At 43.5% G+C, this 20,398-nt stretch overlaps 2 protein-coding genes across 8 annotated transcripts in view; one reads left to right on the plus strand and one right to left on the minus strand.

Moving 5' to 3' along the window:
- The window catches only part of LOC110498461 (zinc finger and SCAN domain-containing protein 2), a 771,911-nt gene that overhangs the window by 595,536 nt on the left and 155,977 nt on the right, over nt 1-20,398 (minus strand). The gene's annotated exons all lie outside the window — the stretch shown is intronic.
- Nucleotides 1-20,398, plus strand: part of LOC110498467 (zinc finger protein with KRAB and SCAN domains 8) — a 138,571-nt gene that overhangs the window by 14,061 nt on the left and 104,112 nt on the right. For 2 of the 6 annotated variants that reach the window (XM_036953736.1, XM_036953730.1), the window contains exon 1: nt 2,003-2,309. The exons of 2 other annotated variants lie outside the window; for them this stretch is intronic. In XM_036953736.1, coding sequence (XP_036809631.1) covers nt 2,033-2,309 — 277 coding nt within the window. In that variant the 5' untranslated portion in view covers nt 2,003-2,032. Of the gene's footprint in view, nt 1-1,861; nt 2,310-2,942; nt 3,074-3,255; nt 3,430-5,634; nt 5,797-6,172; nt 6,285-6,476; nt 6,599-9,947; nt 11,680-20,398 lie in introns of those variants that run through there. 2 more of the 6 variants (XM_036953734.1, XM_036953731.1) reach the window with 2 other exon arrangements.

Raw genomic sequence — 20,398 nt, forward strand, 5'->3', positions numbered from 1 at the left:
CGTGTATGTATGTACGGCAGGACCAAATCGGAAAGATAGGAGGAGCAAGCCCATGTAATGCTTTGTAGGTTAGCAGTAAAACCTTGAAATCAGTCCTAGCCTTAACACGAAGCCAGTGTAGTGAGGCTAGCACTGGAGTAATATGATACATTTTTTTGGTTCTAGTCAAGATTCTAGCAGCCGTGTTTAGCACTAAATGAAGTTTATTTAGTTCTTTATCCGGGTAGCCGGATGTAGAGCATTGCAGTAGTCTAATCTAGAAGTGACAAAATCATGGACACATTATTCTGCATAATTTTTAGACAGAAATGTTCTGATTTTTGCAATGTTACGAAGCTGTCCTTGAAATATTCTTGATTTGTTCGTCAAAAGAGAGATCAGGGTCCAGTGTAACGCAGAGGTCCTTCAGTTTTATTTGAGATTACTGTACAACCATCAAGATTAATTGTCAGATCCAACAGAAGATCTCTTTGTTTCTTGGGACCTAGAACTAGCATCTCTGTTTTGTCTGAGTTTAAAAGTAAAACATTTGCCGCCATCCACTTCCTTATGTCTGGAACACAGGCTTTCAGGGAGGGCAATTTTGGGGCTCCACCATGTTTCATTGAAATGTACAGCTGTGTATCGTCTGCATAGCAGTGAAAGTTAACATTATGTTTCTGAATGACATCACGAAGAGGTAAAATATATAGTGAAAACAATAGTGGTCCTAAAACGGAACCTTGAGAAACACTGAAATTTACAGTTGATTTGTCAGAAGACAAAACATCCACAGAGACAAACTGATATCTTTCTGACAGATTAGATCTAAACCAGGCTAGAACTTGTCCCTGTAGACCAATTTGGGTTTCCAATCTCTCCAAAAGAATGTGGTGATTGATGGTATCAAAAGCAGCACTAAGGTCTAGGAGCACGAGGACAGATGCAGAGTCTTGGTCTGACGCCATTAAAAGGTCATTTACCACCTTCACGAGTGCAGCCTCAGTGCTATGATGGGGTCTAAAACCAGACTGAAGCATTTCGTATACATTGTTTGTCTTCAGGAATGCAGGGAGTTGCTGCACAACAGCTTTTCCTCAAATGTTTGAGGAATTAGATATAGGCCAATTATTTTTTTTAATATTTTCTGGGTCAAGGTTTGGCTTTCTCAATAGAGGCTTTATTACTGCCACTTTTAGTGAGTTTGGTACACATTCGGTGGATAGGGAGCCGTTGATTATGTTCAAAATAGGAGGGCCAAGCACAGGAAGCAGCTCTTTCAGTAGTTTAGTTGTTATAGGGTCCAGTATGCAGCTTGAAGGTTCAGAGGCCAATACCATTGTCATCAATGTGTCAAGAGATGTACAGTTGAAGTCGGAAGTTCACATGCACTTAGGTTGGAGTCATTAAAACTCTTTTTTTTAATCACTCCACACATTTATTGTTAACAAAGTATAGTTTTGGCAAGTCGGTTAGGACGTCTACTTTGTGCATGACAAGTCATTTTCCCAACGATTGTTCACAGACAGATTATGTCACTTATAATTCACTGTATCACAATTCCAGTGGGTCAGAAGTTTACATACATTAAGTTGAATGTGCCTTTAAACAGCTTGGGAAAATCCAGAAAATGATGTAATGGCTTTAGAAGCTTCTGATAGGCTAATTGACATAATTTGAGTCAATTGGAGGTGTACCTGTGTGATTTCCTTATATGAACTGTAACTTGTATGTTTCTTTTATATTTTTGTTCAGTATGTATGTGTGTATTCCCAGCCCATGACTCCTCTGACCTGTGAATGGCAGCGAGCAATACGCAACATAGCGTCTAGTCTGCCGGAAACTCACACTAAGAAGACGTAAACGGAAGTGAACAGTGACCACGTTAGCGTTTTTATTGTTGTTATTTAAACATGTATTAACACCCTGGAAAATACGAGTCTTTAACTGCACCGCATCACATACTTACCCCACGTAGTGTTTAATTCGCGTTGCAGACAGGACTTAGTTAATAGATGTTATCTAAACGCTAGCTTGCTAACGTGAGCTAAAAATGTCTAACTGTATTGCTTATCACGCTCAAATAGCCTCCATCATGGAGGTTCTAGCGAATGCAGCCGTGACAGAGATATGTAAAGTCGTAGACGACGATTATGCACTGTTTCGTTTGGAAATAACTCAAAGCCAGAAAGAAAACAGGGCATTGCGGAGGAAACTACTGGAAATGAAGGTCGCACGGGAGCGCGCAGAAAGGATAATGCGAGAGCGCGTCCTCGCCAGTCGTCCCAGTAGTGTCAAGATCCTCGACCGATACAGAGGAATGGCAAGAGGCACGTTTTGTTTAAGGCTGAGGATGCGCAGCCTATCGCCGTTCATATATCCCGTAGTGCATGTTGCTCCGTTCCTCTCTGTACATGTGATGTGTGTAATATTAATATGTGTAAACATACTGAATTATAATTGGATGCATTTTACCGCCGTATCATACTGTGCTATGATTGGTTAAGACCACCCAGATGGTTAGGTCAGTTGATCATGGTTGGAGATACGTGAACATGCCAGTTATAACTAGCTAATAAAGAGCTACGTTAAGAAATATCCTGTAGTACTGCATTTTATTATTTTGTACAAAGCGTACAAAACAAGACAATGTGTTACCAATAATTGGGTATTGGTCAGATTTTGGATTGCATGGAATTATTCCCCTGATTACTTAGCTAACTTGCGCAAATACACTATCATATTCTAATCAGATTTGAGATTTTCTGCATTTCCTATTATTTAGTCAACGAAAACAATGTGATGCATGGAACATAATACATAGATCAATAAATAGTATATCAAGAAGTTATGAGACCTTACACACTGGACAATTCTAGACAGCGTCAATAGTGTACAATATAGCGTTGAGTATTGACAGTAGATAACCTAACCACCTCTTTTCCTCCCAATCACTCTCTCAGGTGAAGGACATCTCACTGGAGGCCACAGGAGCTTTTTGAAGCCGGCGGGACACAACACATGGAGAGATGACCAACCAATCACTGTTGATGAGGGGAGTGGAACCTCAACCCAGCACGTTATCCTGATAGAGGTTTGTGTAATAGTGCTGCATAAAAAAATAAAGTTACTTTGTAAATCTATGTGGCCTGGTTATCTCAGAAAGGCTCCCCTCAGCTATTCACTTGCTTAAATGTACATCCTCATTTATCTGCCATAGGGGAGCTTATGAGACTTCCCTACGACATTGTTATCCTTGTTATCTTGTTGTGTCAGTCTGCAGATGCAGAGGCTGCAGGTCCTGGGGTCAAGCAGGAGAGGTCTGAAGGAGAGGAGGACTTACGGCACAGCAGAGACAACCAGGCTGGAGCGTCTGGATTGCCCGCTGTAGTCACGGAGGACCCCACTACCACCCCAGTGCAGCCAAGGGCCCGACTCAGCATCGTTGAGGTCAGTGGAACGCAGAACGTCATCCTCAAGTCAGATACGGAGACCAAGACTTTAACTGTAACACACAGGGAAATACACACAGGATATGACCATAGATCAGACCCAGAGGGGCTGGGGAGACTGTGCCAACCTCCTGCTCCCGGATGAGTATTTACCGGTATTTCACCAGAGCCAGAGGACAGTTCATTCCCCTGGAGATGGTGAGGTGTTAGACACTTGTGTTGATGATCGGTCTTGTTCTTACACTACAGAGATGGACCCTAGCAACATGCCCTTGGGTTTAGAGACACAGACTGATCTGTCTAGAGGGGACTGGAACCAGTACAGTACTAGTGTATACTCTGATGGGCGTCTGGATAAGAAAGGGGAGGTTATAGTGGTAGATGAGGTGACTGTGAAAGTGGAGGGTGACGCTCCTCCCAAATGGAATGCAGATAGTCACCTTGGAGACAGACAGACACAGGGCAGAGATTTCTTACATTATACAGAAAGCTTAGAGACAAATCCATACGTCGCACCCACTCCCCTTTACACGCATTCAGGAATCTAGACCCAGTGTCCACTTTGATGGCACCTTCTGATTCACATGGCTACATCCTTTTTAATCAGGTATTGAACTCAAACAACAGGGCTAGAGCCCAGGCTCAGGGAGGGGGAGCCACATCAGGCAATAGTAAAGAGAAACGGTTCCTCTGCATGTTCTGTAACAAAGGCTTCAGCAGCCCCCAGAAGGTGGACATCCACCAGAGGGTCCACACAGGGGTGAAACCCTTCAGCTGTTCCCAGTGTGAGAAGAGGTTCTCCCACCAGGACACCCTGAAGAGGCTGTACCTTTGAGAGCACCTTGACTGGAGGTGCATCACTGCATGGTATGGCAATAGCACCGCCCTCGATCGCATTGCGCTACAGAGCATGGTGCGGACAACCCAGTACGTCCAGGACCTCTATATCAGGCGGTGTGAAAGGAAGGCCCAGAAAATATTTTAAGACTCCAGCCGCCAAGCTATAGACTGTTCTCTCTGCTTCAGCACGGCAAGCGGTACCGGTGCATCAAGTCTGACATCAACCGCTTCGATCCCCAAGCCATAAGCCTGCTAAATAGCTAACAAAATGTCTACATCGACCATCTGGGTTGACCATTGTATTTTATTTTTGCATTGTCTCTATGCACACTCACACCAGAACACACACAAACACTCAATTCATAATTTGCTCACACACATAATATGCACATGCATTTATACTGACTCTACACCCACTCACATACATTCATCATATACGCTGCTGCTACTCTGTTTATCATATATCCTGATGCCTTGTCACCTTACTCCTATACATATCTACCTCTCTATCACTGCAAAATATAATATGGTACTGGAACTGACTGACTCTGTTTATATAGTATGCTTATTTACTTTTTCATTGTGTTACTTTTAGTATTACATTGTTATTGATTACTGTATTGCTGGGTTTAAAGATTACAAGAAAGGCATTTCACTGTACCTGTACAGGTGACATTAAAACTTGAAGGAGAGAAAGGTAATTTGCCTGTACACACTGCAGGAAGAGGTTCTCCGAGAGGAACTACCTAAGGATACACCAGCAGAAAATACATTCCACTCTATAAAATAGAAAGTCACCATTCTTCTGATATCTTCTGACGTTTAAATCAAACCCTGCATTAATGACAACGATACATTTTTGTTGTTTTCAGCAGAAAAAATCCATAGCTTTCGTGTGATATAAGCCTAAAAAGTCTGCTTCATATTGCGTTCGTGCTGTGTAGGTTATATGATATTCAGATTTTCCCAAGACACTGTTAATAAATGCAGTTTATCAAGTTCAAGCTGATTTTTTTGTGTGTGTGTGGTTTTCATATAGTGTATTTAACACTTGTTTAATAAACACAAAATTTGATTTTTTATTCTTAGACTTTCATTGAGACCCACACACTAACAAACACCTACTGTACACGTCAAAATAGTTTGATGATGACTTTTGACTTATCATAGCGGACTTATTTTTTACCAACATCATCATATTTATGTCCACCGTGATGGGTTTAACAATGAAGTAATTCTGTAACTACAGTATAGGACTCAAACGTAGTGGGGATGGGTAAACACTCCATGTTGAAAAAGTGTTTATCTGTATGTACCTGAGGGAGTGTATGTCTGTGTAATCTGTATCACCTCTCTCTTCCAGGAGGATGAATGTCCAGAGGTGCTGCTGGTGAAGGAGGAGGTGTGTGAGGAGAGTCTGAGGAACACTGATGGGACCATGGTCATGGAGGACAACCAGACACCACCTCCTGAACTCACAGAGGAACCAGCTGAGCAGCACAGGACCACACACAGTCTCACTGAGGTGAGCCCACTGTGAACTACTGTCTGAATGGTATTAGGTCAGGGCCCATATCCACAAACCCTCTCAGAGTACGAGTGCTGATCTAGGTTCAGTTTTGCCTTTTAGATCATAATGAATAAGACTATATAGACCGGTGGGGACCTGATACTCGATCAGCAATTCTACTCTTTGTGGATACAGGCCCAGAACTGGATTAAGTGTGGGACCATGCCTTTCAATTATCAAACCATTAAAGATAGTCAAGTAGTTAAATCAACTAACATGTTTGCATAGTACTCATAGCAATCCCTCATTGCCCAATCAGAAGATGCTCCATAGCAGGGTGCTCATATCAGATTTCTTGATCCAACATCTTCTCACTCTGTATCTCTTACAGTCAGTAGACATGGAGGATGGGAAGCCTGACCTGCTGCTGGTCAAAGAGGAGACAATAGAAGACGGACCAGAGAGCATTGACCTGCTGAGTGGACTAAAGTTGGGGGAGCAAGGTAAGAGAGAAATACATATAGATATACCTCAATGGGAATAGTGATGCACCTGGCTATTATTTTCTTTCTTTTCATTCATAAAATTAAGTCAATATAATTTAGGTTTACATACTAAATTATAATGTATGAACTTGACCAGGGCATTAACTCATGCCATGTTTGTAAAGTCTATTTTGTAACCTCTTCCTGCAGGTGGCTGGCTGGAGGCTATCAGAGGAGACTGGGTGGCCGCCTTGGATTCCCAGACGGGTGCAGCCAAGGGCCCAGGGGACGACGTCACTGAGCAGGTCCGGACCAGAGGCGACATAGTAGAGGTCAGTGGATGGGACAGCGTCCTCAACTCTGGGCTGGGGAACAACACAGGGTCCATGTTCCAGTTGAAACAGACAGTCGAACACAAAACAATCAAATTTAGTCTTCATATTTATTTATTTATCTTTATTTAACTAGGCAAGTCAGTTAACCCCTTAACAGGTGCTGCCTTCAGCCTGCCTTCTATAGGATCTATCAACTGGAACATGGACCCTGCGACAACACAGACCGTGTCCGAATACCCATAATAGCATACTACATACTGTACTTAAACTGCGTAGTATGTACTCATTGTTATACTATTTATCACATAATGTTCAGTAAAAAGTATGCCGTATGCCATGACGGTTGCGTTCTACTTCGCAAATATAACTGGCTAGCTAGGTTAAACATGAAGTGGTCACTCAACAGCAGAAAGCTTATCGGGTATTCAGCTAACTTCAAGTCCTGCGAGCAGAACATCATTGTCACAGATCAAAAGGAAAAATGTCTTCAACAATACAAAGAAACGGAACGGGATTCAAACATGTGAAAATACATTTGAACGCATTAAATTGTCCACCAGCAATAGTAGCTTGTCAAGGTTAAGTTTTCACTCTCAATTTCTCAAATGACTCTCTCTAAAGTCTTGGCACCTTTAGGTTTGAATTTCAGTCTGATTGGAGGGGGGCTTAAAGGCGGGTGCTTGTATAGAAAACCTAGATTGACCTGAACCGTTTGGAAGAGATGCGAGTTGGTGGAAGGGGTCGGCGATGATCTTTCCTGCACGGTTCCTTGCCCTGGAGTCATGCAAGACCTCAATGGAGGGCAGGCGGCAGCCAATAACCCTCTCAGCAGACTGGCCAATCATTGCAGTGATCGAGGAGGTGAGGATGGACTCGATGATGGACGTTTAGAACTGAGTCAGTATACACAGCATTCAAAGGAGGACTGAGGTAAAAAACAATGCCATGCATTCACCAAATATTGCACTGAGAAACAGATTTGATGTATAGTAATTGGCTGATTGGGAACCATCATTGTCTATCAATTACAGAATATTGAATGATTTCAATTTGGCATTGAAAGTTTTACAGTCTGTAATACAGGGGTCAAATCGTATAGGGAGTTTCATCAGATCAGATTTCATCAGCAACCCAGAGCCATCTGTGGGAAAATCATACGTAGAACAAAGATAAGCACATCATTCAACATAAGATTCCACCAATCTCTGCTCAACTCCTCACTTCCTCTACTCGCATCCTTCTCAAAACCCATTGGAAGAGGTCTGAGGCGAGGAACCTTGGGCCGTCTCCTCCAATGGGGTTTTAGGAGGAGCCATGGTCTGTCCTTGCATCCATAGCTCTTGTCTATGAATTTGAGTGGTTCACAGAAACAGTGGTGGGGAGTACGCTTTGTTATTGTTTCAACTACTGTTGGTCGCTTTAAGAAACACGTACATTAGCATACAAGTATGTTTAAGCATACATGACTGTTGGGAGTGCGGTGCCATACCTTTAGCTCCCGGGTGCAGCAGAGCTGACGCACTGTTTGTGGCCACGTCACCTCCCTCAGTGAAGATCTCCAGGTTCTTACAGCGGGGCAGCAGCATAATCTATAGAGAGGGCAGAACGATACAGGAGATGGAATTAGATTAAGTATGGAGTGGAAGTCCCAATTTACATCCATCGATATTGGTAAAAAGGTAAACACACACACACACACACACACACACACACAGAGAGAGAGAGGTGTCAGGAAATGTCACAGTTCAAAAGGAGTTTAAAATGTTTTAACACCTTACTGTTGCAATCAAGGTAACAGTCCATTTTGTTAAGACTGCTGTAGCTGTAGGCAACTACGGATGATAATTTAGCCAAATAATAACACGCAATTTGGGACTGAGCCGAGCTGTACCAATCCACGCCACTTGTCAGTCAGCATGGCTCCGTGTTGACTTAGCTATAAGCCTTTTGCTACACTCGCATTAACATCTGCTAACGCTTTAACATCTGCTGTGACCAATAAAATTTGATTTGACTTGAATGCTCTTAGTTCAATCAATCACATTTATTTATAAAGCCCTTTTTACATCAGCCAATGTCACAAAGTGCTATACAGAAACCCAGCCAAAAACCCCAAACAGCAAGCAATGCAGATGTAGAAGCACGGTGGCTTGGAAAAATTCCCTAGAAAGGCAGGAACATTGGAAGAAACCTAGAGAGGAACCATGCTCTGCGGGGTGGCCAGTCCTTTTCTGGCTGTGCCGGCTGGAGATAACAGTACATGGCCAAAGATGTTCAAACGTTCATAGATGACCAGCAGATTCAAATAATAATAATCAGTGGTTGTAGAGGGTGCAACAGGTCAGCACCTCAGGAGTAAATGTTGGGACAAGGTAGCACGTCCGGTGAACAGGTCAGGGTTTCATAGCCGCAGGCAGAACAGTTAAAACTGGAGCAGCAGCATGACCAGGTGGACTGGGGACAGCAAGGAGTCATCAGGCCAGGTAGTCCTGAGGTATGGTCCTAGGGCTCAGGTCCTCCGAGAGGAGAAAGAGAGAGAATTAGAGGGAGCATACTTCAATTCCCAAAGGACACCGGATAAGACAGGAAGAATACTCCAGACATAACAGACTGACCCCCCCAAAAATGAAATAATACAAATATGTAAATAACATTGAATTGCACATAGAGGTATACAGTACCAGTGAAACATTTGGACACCTACTCATTCTAGTATTTTTCTTTATTTTTACTATTTTCTACATTGTAGAATAATAGTGAAGACATCAACTATATATTTGAGATTTGAGATTCTTCAAAGTAGCCACCTTTTGCCTTGATGTCTTCACTATTGTTCGACAATGTAGAAAATAATAAAATGAAAGAAAAACCCTGGAATTAGTAGGTGTCCAAACTTTTGACTGGTACTGTACATACCTCAATATGAGCAATAGTGCCTTACCTCATGTTTACTTGACATGAAGTAGTGAAGCTGCGTGTAATGTTATATTGAACCTTTTCCAAAGCATTCTAAAATTGATTTTGTCAAAGCAAGGGTACCAGATTTACAGAAAAGGTATAGTGTTACCATAATGAGAAGTTATTCTCGTCACGTATCGTTTGGTGCAATAAATGCAATTGTAATACCATTTTGTTTAAGTTAAATACTAGTTTGACTCGGTGCTGTCTGACTTGGTTATTTTTGTATCATTGCAAAGATTCCAATGGCTCCATATTGTTAGGTACTTCAATCAGTGTTAGAGATGGGCTTGACTGTGGTTAACATTTTATAATGTCATGTTTCTGTGTACAGTAAAGAGTTTCTTATATAAACCTTTATGCTTTTCTGTACCATCTTTGTTTGCAGACTGCAGTCCATCAAGACCTGCTGATATCCGGTGTTACTGGTGGGAGAGACTGGACCTCTGAAGTGGCTGGTCACAAACCCTGGCAACAGATCAGGAACATGGATCAGGAGACGTCGCTCTTCCTTCCCGAGTCGGAATCAGGACCCAACCGTGAGGGACAGAGACTCCACCACCACACAGAACACAACCAGTGGACAGGTGGACTGAACAACCTCAGTCCTGGTGGTCATCAGAGAGATGGAGGCTCCAGTCAGGGATCCAGTCTGCAGTCCAGACCCTTCTCTTCACCGTCTCAGTGCAGGGATAGAGCAGGACCTTGGGCTGATAGACCCTCCTGTTCCTATGATACACACACCACAATATCCATGATTAACAGAGCAGGTCACCCTGGGCTTCAGCCTTCACAGAGAGTGGTGGGAGACCCTCCTGGTGGGAGTCTAACAGGAAGTCTGTCTTCTCCTTCAGGGTCTCATCTAATCCCTGGTGAATGGGTTCACAGAAGACCTGGGTCTAGCCTTCCTCAGTTACCTCATGGTTACCCCACCAATACAGACAAGGTCAGGATGGGCATTCACCTAGCCTATAACACAACACACAATCCCAACAACACCCAAACAATGGCTAGAGGTCAAGGAGGGAGCTCAAAGACTAACCACCTGAGGGTGGTGACTCCCGTTTCTACCTCTGGTGTCATTGGGTCACAACATGGGAGGCCGAACATTAGGACGGACACCGACAAGCCGTACGTCTGCCCCACGTGTGGGAAGCGCTTTACTGAGGCGAACTATGTGAAGCAGCACCAGACCGTTCACACCCTTCAAGTGCAGACTAAACTACAAGAGCTTATCAGACATAGGAGTGTCCACAACGGGGAGAAATCGTAGCAGTGTGTCTTCAGATGTACGCAGGGGATGTCAGGGAATCACTCTTTAGCTGACATATTATAGTTATCATGTGAAGTGTCTTGGGGTGAGAGTGTAATTAACAACATACCCCCTCATTAACACTTTAACTTGTTTTTAAGAGACAGTACATCAAGGCTCGAACAAGGACAGTTTAATATTGACCTTACTGAGGTGATGTCGATGGAATAAAGTAATTATATTATTTACTACTCTATTCTTGCTAAACACACTGTTCTTTCTAAACAAGTTTGCTCTCAGCTTGAAAGATCCCGATCATAGGAGATTTGATGTGTAATGTAATAAGCAGTGCCGTATTTCAAGGAACAGGGTAAATATCTTTTTCATTTCACCACACCCTTTGAACTATTACGCCAACCAATAAGGACTACAGCCTTAACTTGTGGATTATGGAGAGTCTATGCTAAGGGTGCCACGTCAGACACCCGACTCACTTGCACAGGTTCACCACAAAGGTGTCACCCCTCCTTTTTAAAGTTTCTACACCAATGACTGAGGGCCCGAGCCAACCGCCATTTTGTGAAGTTTGCCGATGACGCAGTCCTCTGGTCACTCCTCTCAAGAGCCTGACCATGGCCCAGCCATCCAGGACTTCATTGACTGGTGTGGGAGTACGCCGCTGGAGTTGAATGTCTTTAAGACAAAATACAACGATTGTACAATTAGCCCGCCAGTACAATGATCATTGATGGAGAGGAGGTGGACAATGTGGACCAGTATACATATCTTGGCACCATCTTTGATAACACCCGGGAAGTTTGAGCAAAACACAGACGACCATCATCAAAATAGCAGACACAATACTTCCTCAGGAAATTGAACTCAAACAAATCAATATCGCAATCCTTTTTACAGTTCTTTCATCGAGAGCATTCTGTGTTGTCCTTCGTATGCTGGTTTACATCCCTCTCTGTCAAGAACAGATACTGCCTTCAAGCCGTTGTGAACACCTGCTCAAAGATCACCGGGCTGCCTTTCAGAAGTCTGGAAGTCATTCTTTGAGCAGCAGGCCAGGAGGAAAGCCTATGACATTGTGGGGGAGAGCACTGTGTCCTCAACCCGCAGTTCCATCTGCTCCCCTTTGGGACATTGCCTGTGCTTTCTCAAGTGTTCCACCAATAGGTGCAGGGCGTTGTTTGTGCCCGAGGCCAATCGCCTGGTTAACAGGAAAATGTAATGAAGACCTAGGGACTATTCTGGAGATAATTAATGGCAGAGATAAACTAAGAACTGTGGCTACCATGGACTTAAACTGGCACCATGCACTTTTAACTGATGCCTTAGTTGTTGTTTTTTTGTCTCCTACTTTAAAAAAAAAATACTGTGTGTGTGTTTGTCCTGTCTGAAGCACCGTCAGCCCTGAACGAATTGCCTCTCGGGGATGAATAGTTGAATTCTAAGTTTCGAGAAGTAGAATTGTTGCGGTTTTCTTTTTCTTTTGTGCATCCTTTGCCCAGAGGCAGCGGGCTCTCTCCTGCTCTCTGGAGCAGGTAGCATTGAGTGTAGAGGTGGATCAACTGAAAATGAATATTTCTGGTGTTTGTGTTGCCCGCCGTTTGTTGAGACGTAGATCCGGTGGCAAAGGCAAGACAGGGTATTCTCAATCTGTCTTGAACTATGACACAGAGTTTCTACTGATAAGGTCAGGTTATATTTGCTATTCTGTGAGGCCTATGTTCCAAACCCGCTATGGTGCTTTTGTTGCAAAGGATTCAGACATGTTGCAGCAATGTCTAGAAGGGAGATCCCACAATGTGAGAAATGTGCAGGAGGGCATAGTCAGTGTTGGGAGTTGGGATAGAGAAAGCACTGTGTCAACTGTGTGCCCTGTGAGAGAGAGACAGGTTGAGATTGACAGAATTTGAGTGGTGCAGAAAGTTTCCTATGCTGAGGCAGTGAAGAGAATAGAGGACAGCCCAAGGGTGAGTGAATAGGCCTGAAGAGAGAGCTCCGGAGAGGATGAATGTTAGTAAAATAGGGTTTCTTGCATTTATTGCTATGGTTAACTGTCCTGCACTGATGGAGTGTAAATCCCAGAAAATACAGGTAACTGCCAAAATAATGGAAACAATTGAGTAAATGAGGGATGCAAAGTATATTGAAAGCAGATGCTTCCACACAGGTTTGGTTCCTGAGTTAATTAAGCAATTAACATCCCATCATGCTTAGGGTCATGTATAAAAATACTGGGTAGGCCATTATTTTGGCTACTGTGGCTATGCCACAGGATGACATTGTCCCCATCCACAGGGCACAAGTGGTCACTGAATGGTTTGATGAGCATAAATTGTGTAAACCATATGCCATGGCCATCTCAGTAACCAGATGTCAACCAACTTGAACACTTATGGGAGATTCTGGAGTGGCGACTGAGGCTTTTCCTGCACTATCAACAAAACACCAAGTTATGGACTGTCTTATGGATGAATAGATGTCGCATCCCTCCAATAGATTTCCAGACCTTTGTAGAATCTATGCCAAGGCGCATTAAAGCTGTTCTGGCTCATGGTGGCCCAACACCCTATTAAAGACACTTATGTTGCCGTTTCCTTTATTTTGGCAGTTACCTGTAGATGTGGCAGCAGTTACCTGTAGATGTGGCAGCAGTTACCTGTAGATGTGGCAGCAGTTACCTGTAGATGTGGCAGCAGTTACCTGTAGATGTGGCAGCAGTTACCTGTAGATGTGGCAGCAGTTACCTGTAGATGTGGCAGCAGTTACCTGTAGATGTGGCAGCAGTTACCTGTAGATGTGGCAGCAGTTACCTGTAGATGTGGCAGCAGTTACCTGTAGATGTGGCAGCAGCAGATATATTTTTGGGTGTAAGAGATTTTAGAAGATCTACTACAGGGGGTTTAAAGAAAAGGGGACCATCCTTCCAGGCTGTTGGCCGGGGGGCTCATTTATAAACCGTGCATATACAAAATATATCCCAAAGGGAGAGTGCACCAGTTAATTCAAAGATCCATAAGAGGATGCACACGGGGGTAAAACCGTTCGGCTGCCACCTCTGCTGGGCCAGTTTCTCCCACCTGTCCAACCTGAAGTGGCCCCAGAGGGTCCACACTGGAAAAATCCTACAGCTGCCCCCAGTGTGAGAAGAGATTCTCTCAACAGCACCAGCTGAAGAGGCACCTGAAGGTTCACACGGGAGAGAGGACGTTCGCCTGTAAGAACTACGGGAAGAGGATCTCAGAGGGGCGCTACCTTCGAAAATGCACACGGCCCATGTATAATATATGTAATGTAGTATTATTAAGTTTGTAGTTCATTCTGTTGATTTTGGATGTAGTAGGGAGCTGGATGAGGTGAACAGAGGAAAGAATGAGTAGATTATATGGTGAAGGTTGGTGTAATGGTATCTGTAAAAATACTTCACTGATAAAGTGATCAGATGCTGGTATTTTATAAAGAGTAAAAAAAACTTGACAGAAAGTAGTCTAGATGTGTGTAATGTTTAACATTTTCCAAAGTATTCTAAGTGGGGGCACCAGATTTACAGAAATGGTAAAGTGTTAGCATACTGTGAACAGTTATGTAGATGTAATAAAGTAATTCATTTTCTAACACTGTTCATTCTGAACAAGTCTAAAACAAGTCATGAGATTTGATGCATAATGTAATAAGCAGTAACGTCATTCAAAAACAGCGCGCATACCCTATTCATTTAGCCACACCCTTGGAGCTATGATGCCAACCAATAAGATCCTTTCTCTTCAGTGTAAACGGAAGTGAACTGACCAAGAACAATTTCCACGTTAGCGTTATTGTTGTAATTTAGACGTTTATTAACACCATGGAACTCAAAATATGACTCATTTAACTGCACTACATCATAAACTTACACCAGGCAGCGTTTAATTCGCGTTGAAGACAGGACTTAGATGTTATCAAGATAACGCTAGCTAGCTGCTAACAATGGCTAACTGCATGGTTTTTCATACTCAAATAGCCTCCATCATGGAGGTACTAGCGAATGCAGCCGTGGCAGACATCTGTAAACTCGTAGACGACGACTATGCAGTGTTTCGTTTGGAAATAACTCAAAGCCAGAAAGAAAACAGGGCATTGCGGAGGAAACTACAACTACTGGAACTGAAGATGACACGGGAGCGCGCAGAGAGGACAATTAGAGAGCGCGTCCTCGCCAGTCGTCCCAGTAGTGTCAAGATTCTCGACCAATACAAAGGAATGGCAAGAGGTACATTTTGCAAAAGGCCGAGGCTGTGAGACCTCTCGCCCTGATCCCCTCTGTGTGACTAGATGTGTCAACCACATATACGGTTAACCAGAATTGGGTCTAGGTCAGATGGATAGTAGGCAGTACTACCCTGATTATTTAGCACAAAGACACTTAATTTACTGCTTTTCCTATTATTTACTCATTGAAAACCATATGATGCATGGAACATAATTATAATAATCAAATCTATGAATAGTATATCAATAGGTTATGTGGAGTGTTATCTTACACTCTTGCCAATTCTAGTGTACAATATAGTGTTGAGCATTGACAGTAGCTAACCTAACCACCTCTTTTTCCCAAATCACTTTCTCATGTGAAGGAAATCTCATTGGAGACCACAGGAGCTTTGTGAAGCCAGCGGGACACAATACATGGAGAGGTGACCAACAAATCACTGTTGATGAGGGGAATGGGACCTCAACCCAGCATGTTATCGTGATAGAGGTTAGTGTAATAGTGTTACATAAAAATATACAGTTACTTTAAATCAAATGTGGCCCGTTCATTTCAGAAAGGCTCCCCCTCAGCTATTCAGTGGCTTACATGTACATCTGCCATAGGGGAGCTTGTGAGACTTCTTTACGACATAGGGGAGACAACGACATTGTTATCCAATACAATTGATGTACCGGTAATAATCTGGGGGGTTGTTACGGTGACCAAATTACCACCACACCGGCAGTCTTGAGTCATGACCACAGCCAACATCCACAACACTGTTTAGTCACGGAAACTATGCTTCTCCTAGCTCTGATGCTGCTGATGGTAATTAGTAGCTTACCAAACTTGCTAACTGTCTGGTACGCAGCACTCTATTGTCCCTCTAACATCAATGCATATGTAATCGAAATTCAAATCAAACACTTAATGAAAGCTCACTTTGCGCAAAATTTCTATTGGCTATGCAATTGCTTGAGAAAACAGAGATGTGATGGGCTCTATTAATAAGAGGAGGAACCCATCAGCTTTCTATAGGCTAGGCCTACTATATTTGTGTCTCAACTTTCCTAATATTAAGCACATTGCTTCGCTTTACAACAGGAGTAGCCTACCTGGCTGAGATGAAAATTAACCACAGGAAAAGAGTCCTCCATTCGCTGTTTAAGTGCATAGAAGACATGTATACCCCCCCCCTGCCCCTGTTCCAAAGACAGGTGCATGATAAATGGTCCAGTATAAGTCAAAACTAATTTCACACATACAGTGCTTTCGGGAAGTATTCAGACCCCTTCACTTTTTCCACATTGTTACGTTACAGCCTTATCCTAAAATGGATTCAATATTTTTTTCCCCACATCAATCTACACACAGTATCTAGTGACAACCCGAAGATATGTTTAGACATTTTTGCACATTTATAAAAAATACAAAACAGATAACTTATTTACATAAGTATTTAGACCCTTTGCTATGAGACTCAAAAATTTGAGCTCAGGTGCATACTGTTTCCATTGATCATCCTTTAGATGTTTCTACAACTTGGAGTCCACCTGTGGTAAATTCAATTGATTGGACATTATTTGGAAAGGCACTTGCCTGTCTATATAAGGTCCCACAGTTGACAGAGCATGTCAGAGCAAAAACCATGCCATAAGAGCTCAGAGACAGGATTGTGTCGAGGCACAGATCTGGGGGAAAAAAGTTTGAAGGTCGCCAAGAACACAGTGGCCTCTATCATTCTTAAATGGAAGAAGTTTGGAACCACCAAGACTCTTCCTAGAGCTGGCCGCCTGGCCAGACTGAGCAACCGGGGTAGATGGGCCTTGGTCAAGGTGGTGACCAAGAACTCGAGTCACTCTGACAGGGCTCCAGAGTTCCTCTGTGGAGATGGGAGAACCTTCCAGAAAGACGACCATCTTTGCAGCACTCCACCAATCAGACCTTTATGGAAGAGTGGCCAGACGGAAGCCACTCCTTAGCTTGAAGTTTGCCAAAAGGCACCTAAAGGGCTCTCAGACCATGAGAAACAAGATTCTCTCATCTGATGAAACCAAGATTGAACTCTTTGCCTTGAATGCCAAGTGTCACGTCTGGAGGAAACCAAGCACTGCTCATCACCTGGGCAATACCATCCCTACGGTGAAGCATGGTGGCAGCATCATGCCACGGGGATGTTTTTCAGCGCCAGGGACTGGGAGACTCGAGGGAAAGATGAATGGAGCAAAGTACACAGAGATCCTTGATAAAAACCTGCTCCAGAGTGCTCAGAACCTCAGACTCTGAAGGTTCGCCTTTCAACTGGACAACGACCCGAAGCATACAACCAAGACAACGTAGGAGTGGCTTCAGGCCAAGTTTTTGAATGTCCTTGAGTGGCCCAGCTAGAGCCCGGACTTGAACCCAATCGAACATCTCTGGAAAGACCTGAAAAAGTGAAGGGGTCTGAATTCTTTCCGAATGCACTGCATATTATTTAGTATGTGAAAGACATGATTAAATTAAGAATAGTGTGATTGATGACAATATTAGCCTATCACTTGTAATATTATGTATTATCACTTGTGAATGATGCCCAGCTTGTGCAGTAAGGCAAGAAACAGAGTATGCCTTTTTTTCAGTCACACACCTCATGTAGCCTAGCCCATATACCTACCTATATGTTGATAAGGTTTGTAATCACAACTAAAGTAGCTAAATAACTTCTTAAAATTAAGCACATTCACATTCTTCTTTACAACCGGTGTAGAGCCTAACTGGCATACATAGGTGGTGCGTGAGTTTCTAGTTTGGAGAAGATCATTTTTCTTGTAAAAAATGCACCTTTATAAAGCATTACATGCATAAATTGCATTTTCAGTCACGTTTGAGAATGGTTCTTTCCCACTAATTGATTGCATTTTGGAACATCAGCGCTTATAGCCTACTGCCGTTTGCACGTTGCTGTGCTTAAAATGTGACAAAATAGCCTAATAATTTATCAACATTTTAAGCTAAACTTTCTGATCGGTTGGTATCAGCCTCATTGCTTTTAAAATGTTTTTTTGGTACGAGTGGTTGTATTAATTTGGGATCAATCGCATCCCACAACTGTCCCCAGAGTATGTTTGGAATATTTATTTCTCACACAGAAGGAAAAGTTGACCAATAGAATAGGTAAACTTTTGTACAATGGGGGATAGTAGATTGACATAGGCTAGTGCTTTTGCTGTCCGTTAGGTCTACTCATCTTGTTGGCTGACAGTTCTAACATCTTCAATATATGCCTCTGAATTCGATAAGAAGGACGCACACAGTTGCATTCCTGATGTGTCTGTCTCCACTTGTAGCTTACTGTGGAGCTGAGATGTCTGTGAGAAGGACCCAATCAGATGACAGGCATTGGCTAATAAGAATTTTGATTTGAGAGTCAGTGATGTGAGTCAGAGTTGCTTCAGAGCACGGCGTTTGGCAGCCGGGAGAAGGGAATTATGATTATTATATTATAAACAGACACTGTGGCCGCAAAAGGCGTGGATTTTTTTAGGGGACATTACGGCCACACAAGGGGGATGCCGGCGGGAAATTAGAGGCATTATCAAGTGCTTGTCCAATTGTGAATGAGAGACTGATGAAGTGTGTGCAGCCTGCGCAAGAAACAGAGCAGGGCTCACTCATGCCTTTCATGCAACTCTTCAATTCATCATTAGTTGCGTCATGCAGCCTCATGTTTTAAAAATCTAAACATATAGCACAACGTTTATCACAACTAAAGTTGCATAAATAACTCTAAAATTAAGCATATAGGAGGACCTGTTTCTTTCTTAACCGCTCAACACAGAATAGCTGCATGTGCGCACTCCCTCTGAAATGATCCTATTTTATTCAGCTATGTTCAATTGTATTCTTCATACTATAAAATAATGCCACGGAATTCTAAGCAAATCTTGTTTGATAAATGTACTGGTGTAGCCCACAGCCATCTGGCATAGCCAGATCAGGACCTAACATAAGGACAGCTCAGAGTATGCTATTCTATTCTTCTGAAATAGACTACACTTTCTTCATATCATGTTTCTTTAGGCCTGTCTAAAATAAATTATAGATTTATTGTGGTGTAGGCTATATTATATGGATTTATTAGGTCTGCATCAGTGGCTTATAGGTGATGCGTGGAAGCCAGGAGATGCTTAATGTGTTTGTTGATTAACAGCCAATTACCGTGAGACTGGCAGTTACTTGCTTGACAATCACCGGCCCTAACCTCCTCTCTTGTTGTGTCAGGCTGGAGGTCCTGAAGTCAAGCACGAGCGGACTGAAGAAGAGGAGGACCCACGGCACAGCAGAGACATCCAGACAGGAGTGCTTGAAGTGCCCCTTGTAGCCACGGAGGACACTACCACTGCCACAGCGCAGGCCAGGACCCAATGCAGCATCACGGAGGTCAGTGGAACGCCGAACGCCGTCCTCAAGTCAGAGACCGACACCAAGACTTTAACTGTAACACACAGGCTCTTACACACAGGATCTGATCATAGATCAGACCCAGAGAGACTGGTGGTGGGGCCACTGGACTGTCCTCCTGCTCCTGGCTCAGAGTATTTACCAGTATTTCACCAGAGCCAGAGAACGGTTCAGTCCCGTGGAGATGGTGATGCATCATACCCTGACGTTGATGATCCGTCTTGCTCTTATGCTACCGAGATGGAACCTGGCAACATGCCCTTGGGTTTAGAGACACAGACTGATCTGTCTAAAGGGGACTGGAACCAGTACAGTAGTAGTGTATACTCTGAAGGGTGCCTAGATAAGAAAGGGGAGGGTCTGGTCACAGATGAAGTGACTGTGAAAGTGGAGGGCGACGTTCCTCAAACATGGAATGCCGATAGTCACCTTGGAGACAGATACTCACAGGGTAGAGATTTCTTAGATTACAGAGAAAGCTTAGAGACAACTCAAAATGTCGCAACTAACTCCCTTTTACACACGTTCAGGGAACGTGACCCAGTGTCCACATCGATGGGGCCTTCTGATTCGTATGGCCAAATCCTTTTCGATCAGGTATTGACCTCAAACGACAGGGCTAGAGCCCAGGCTCAGGGAGAGGGAGCCACATCAGGCAATGTTAAAGAGAAACGGTTCCTCTGCATGTTCTGTAACAAAGGCTTCAGCTGCCCCCAGACGGTGGAGGTGCACCAGAGGATCCACACAGGGGAGAAACCCTACAGCTGTACCCAGTGTCACATGCGCTTTGCCCAGTCGGGCAGCCTAAAGAGGCACCAGAGGGTCCACACAGGTGAGAAACCCTACAGCTGCCCCCAGTGTGAGAAGAAGTTCTCCCACCAGCACCATCTGAAGACGCACC

This window comes from Oncorhynchus mykiss, chromosome 19 (genome assembly GCF_013265735.2).
Source record: "Oncorhynchus mykiss isolate Arlee chromosome 19, USDA_OmykA_1.1, whole genome shotgun sequence".
NCBI classification, from domain to species: Eukaryota; Metazoa; Chordata; class Actinopteri; order Salmoniformes; family Salmonidae; genus Oncorhynchus; species Oncorhynchus mykiss.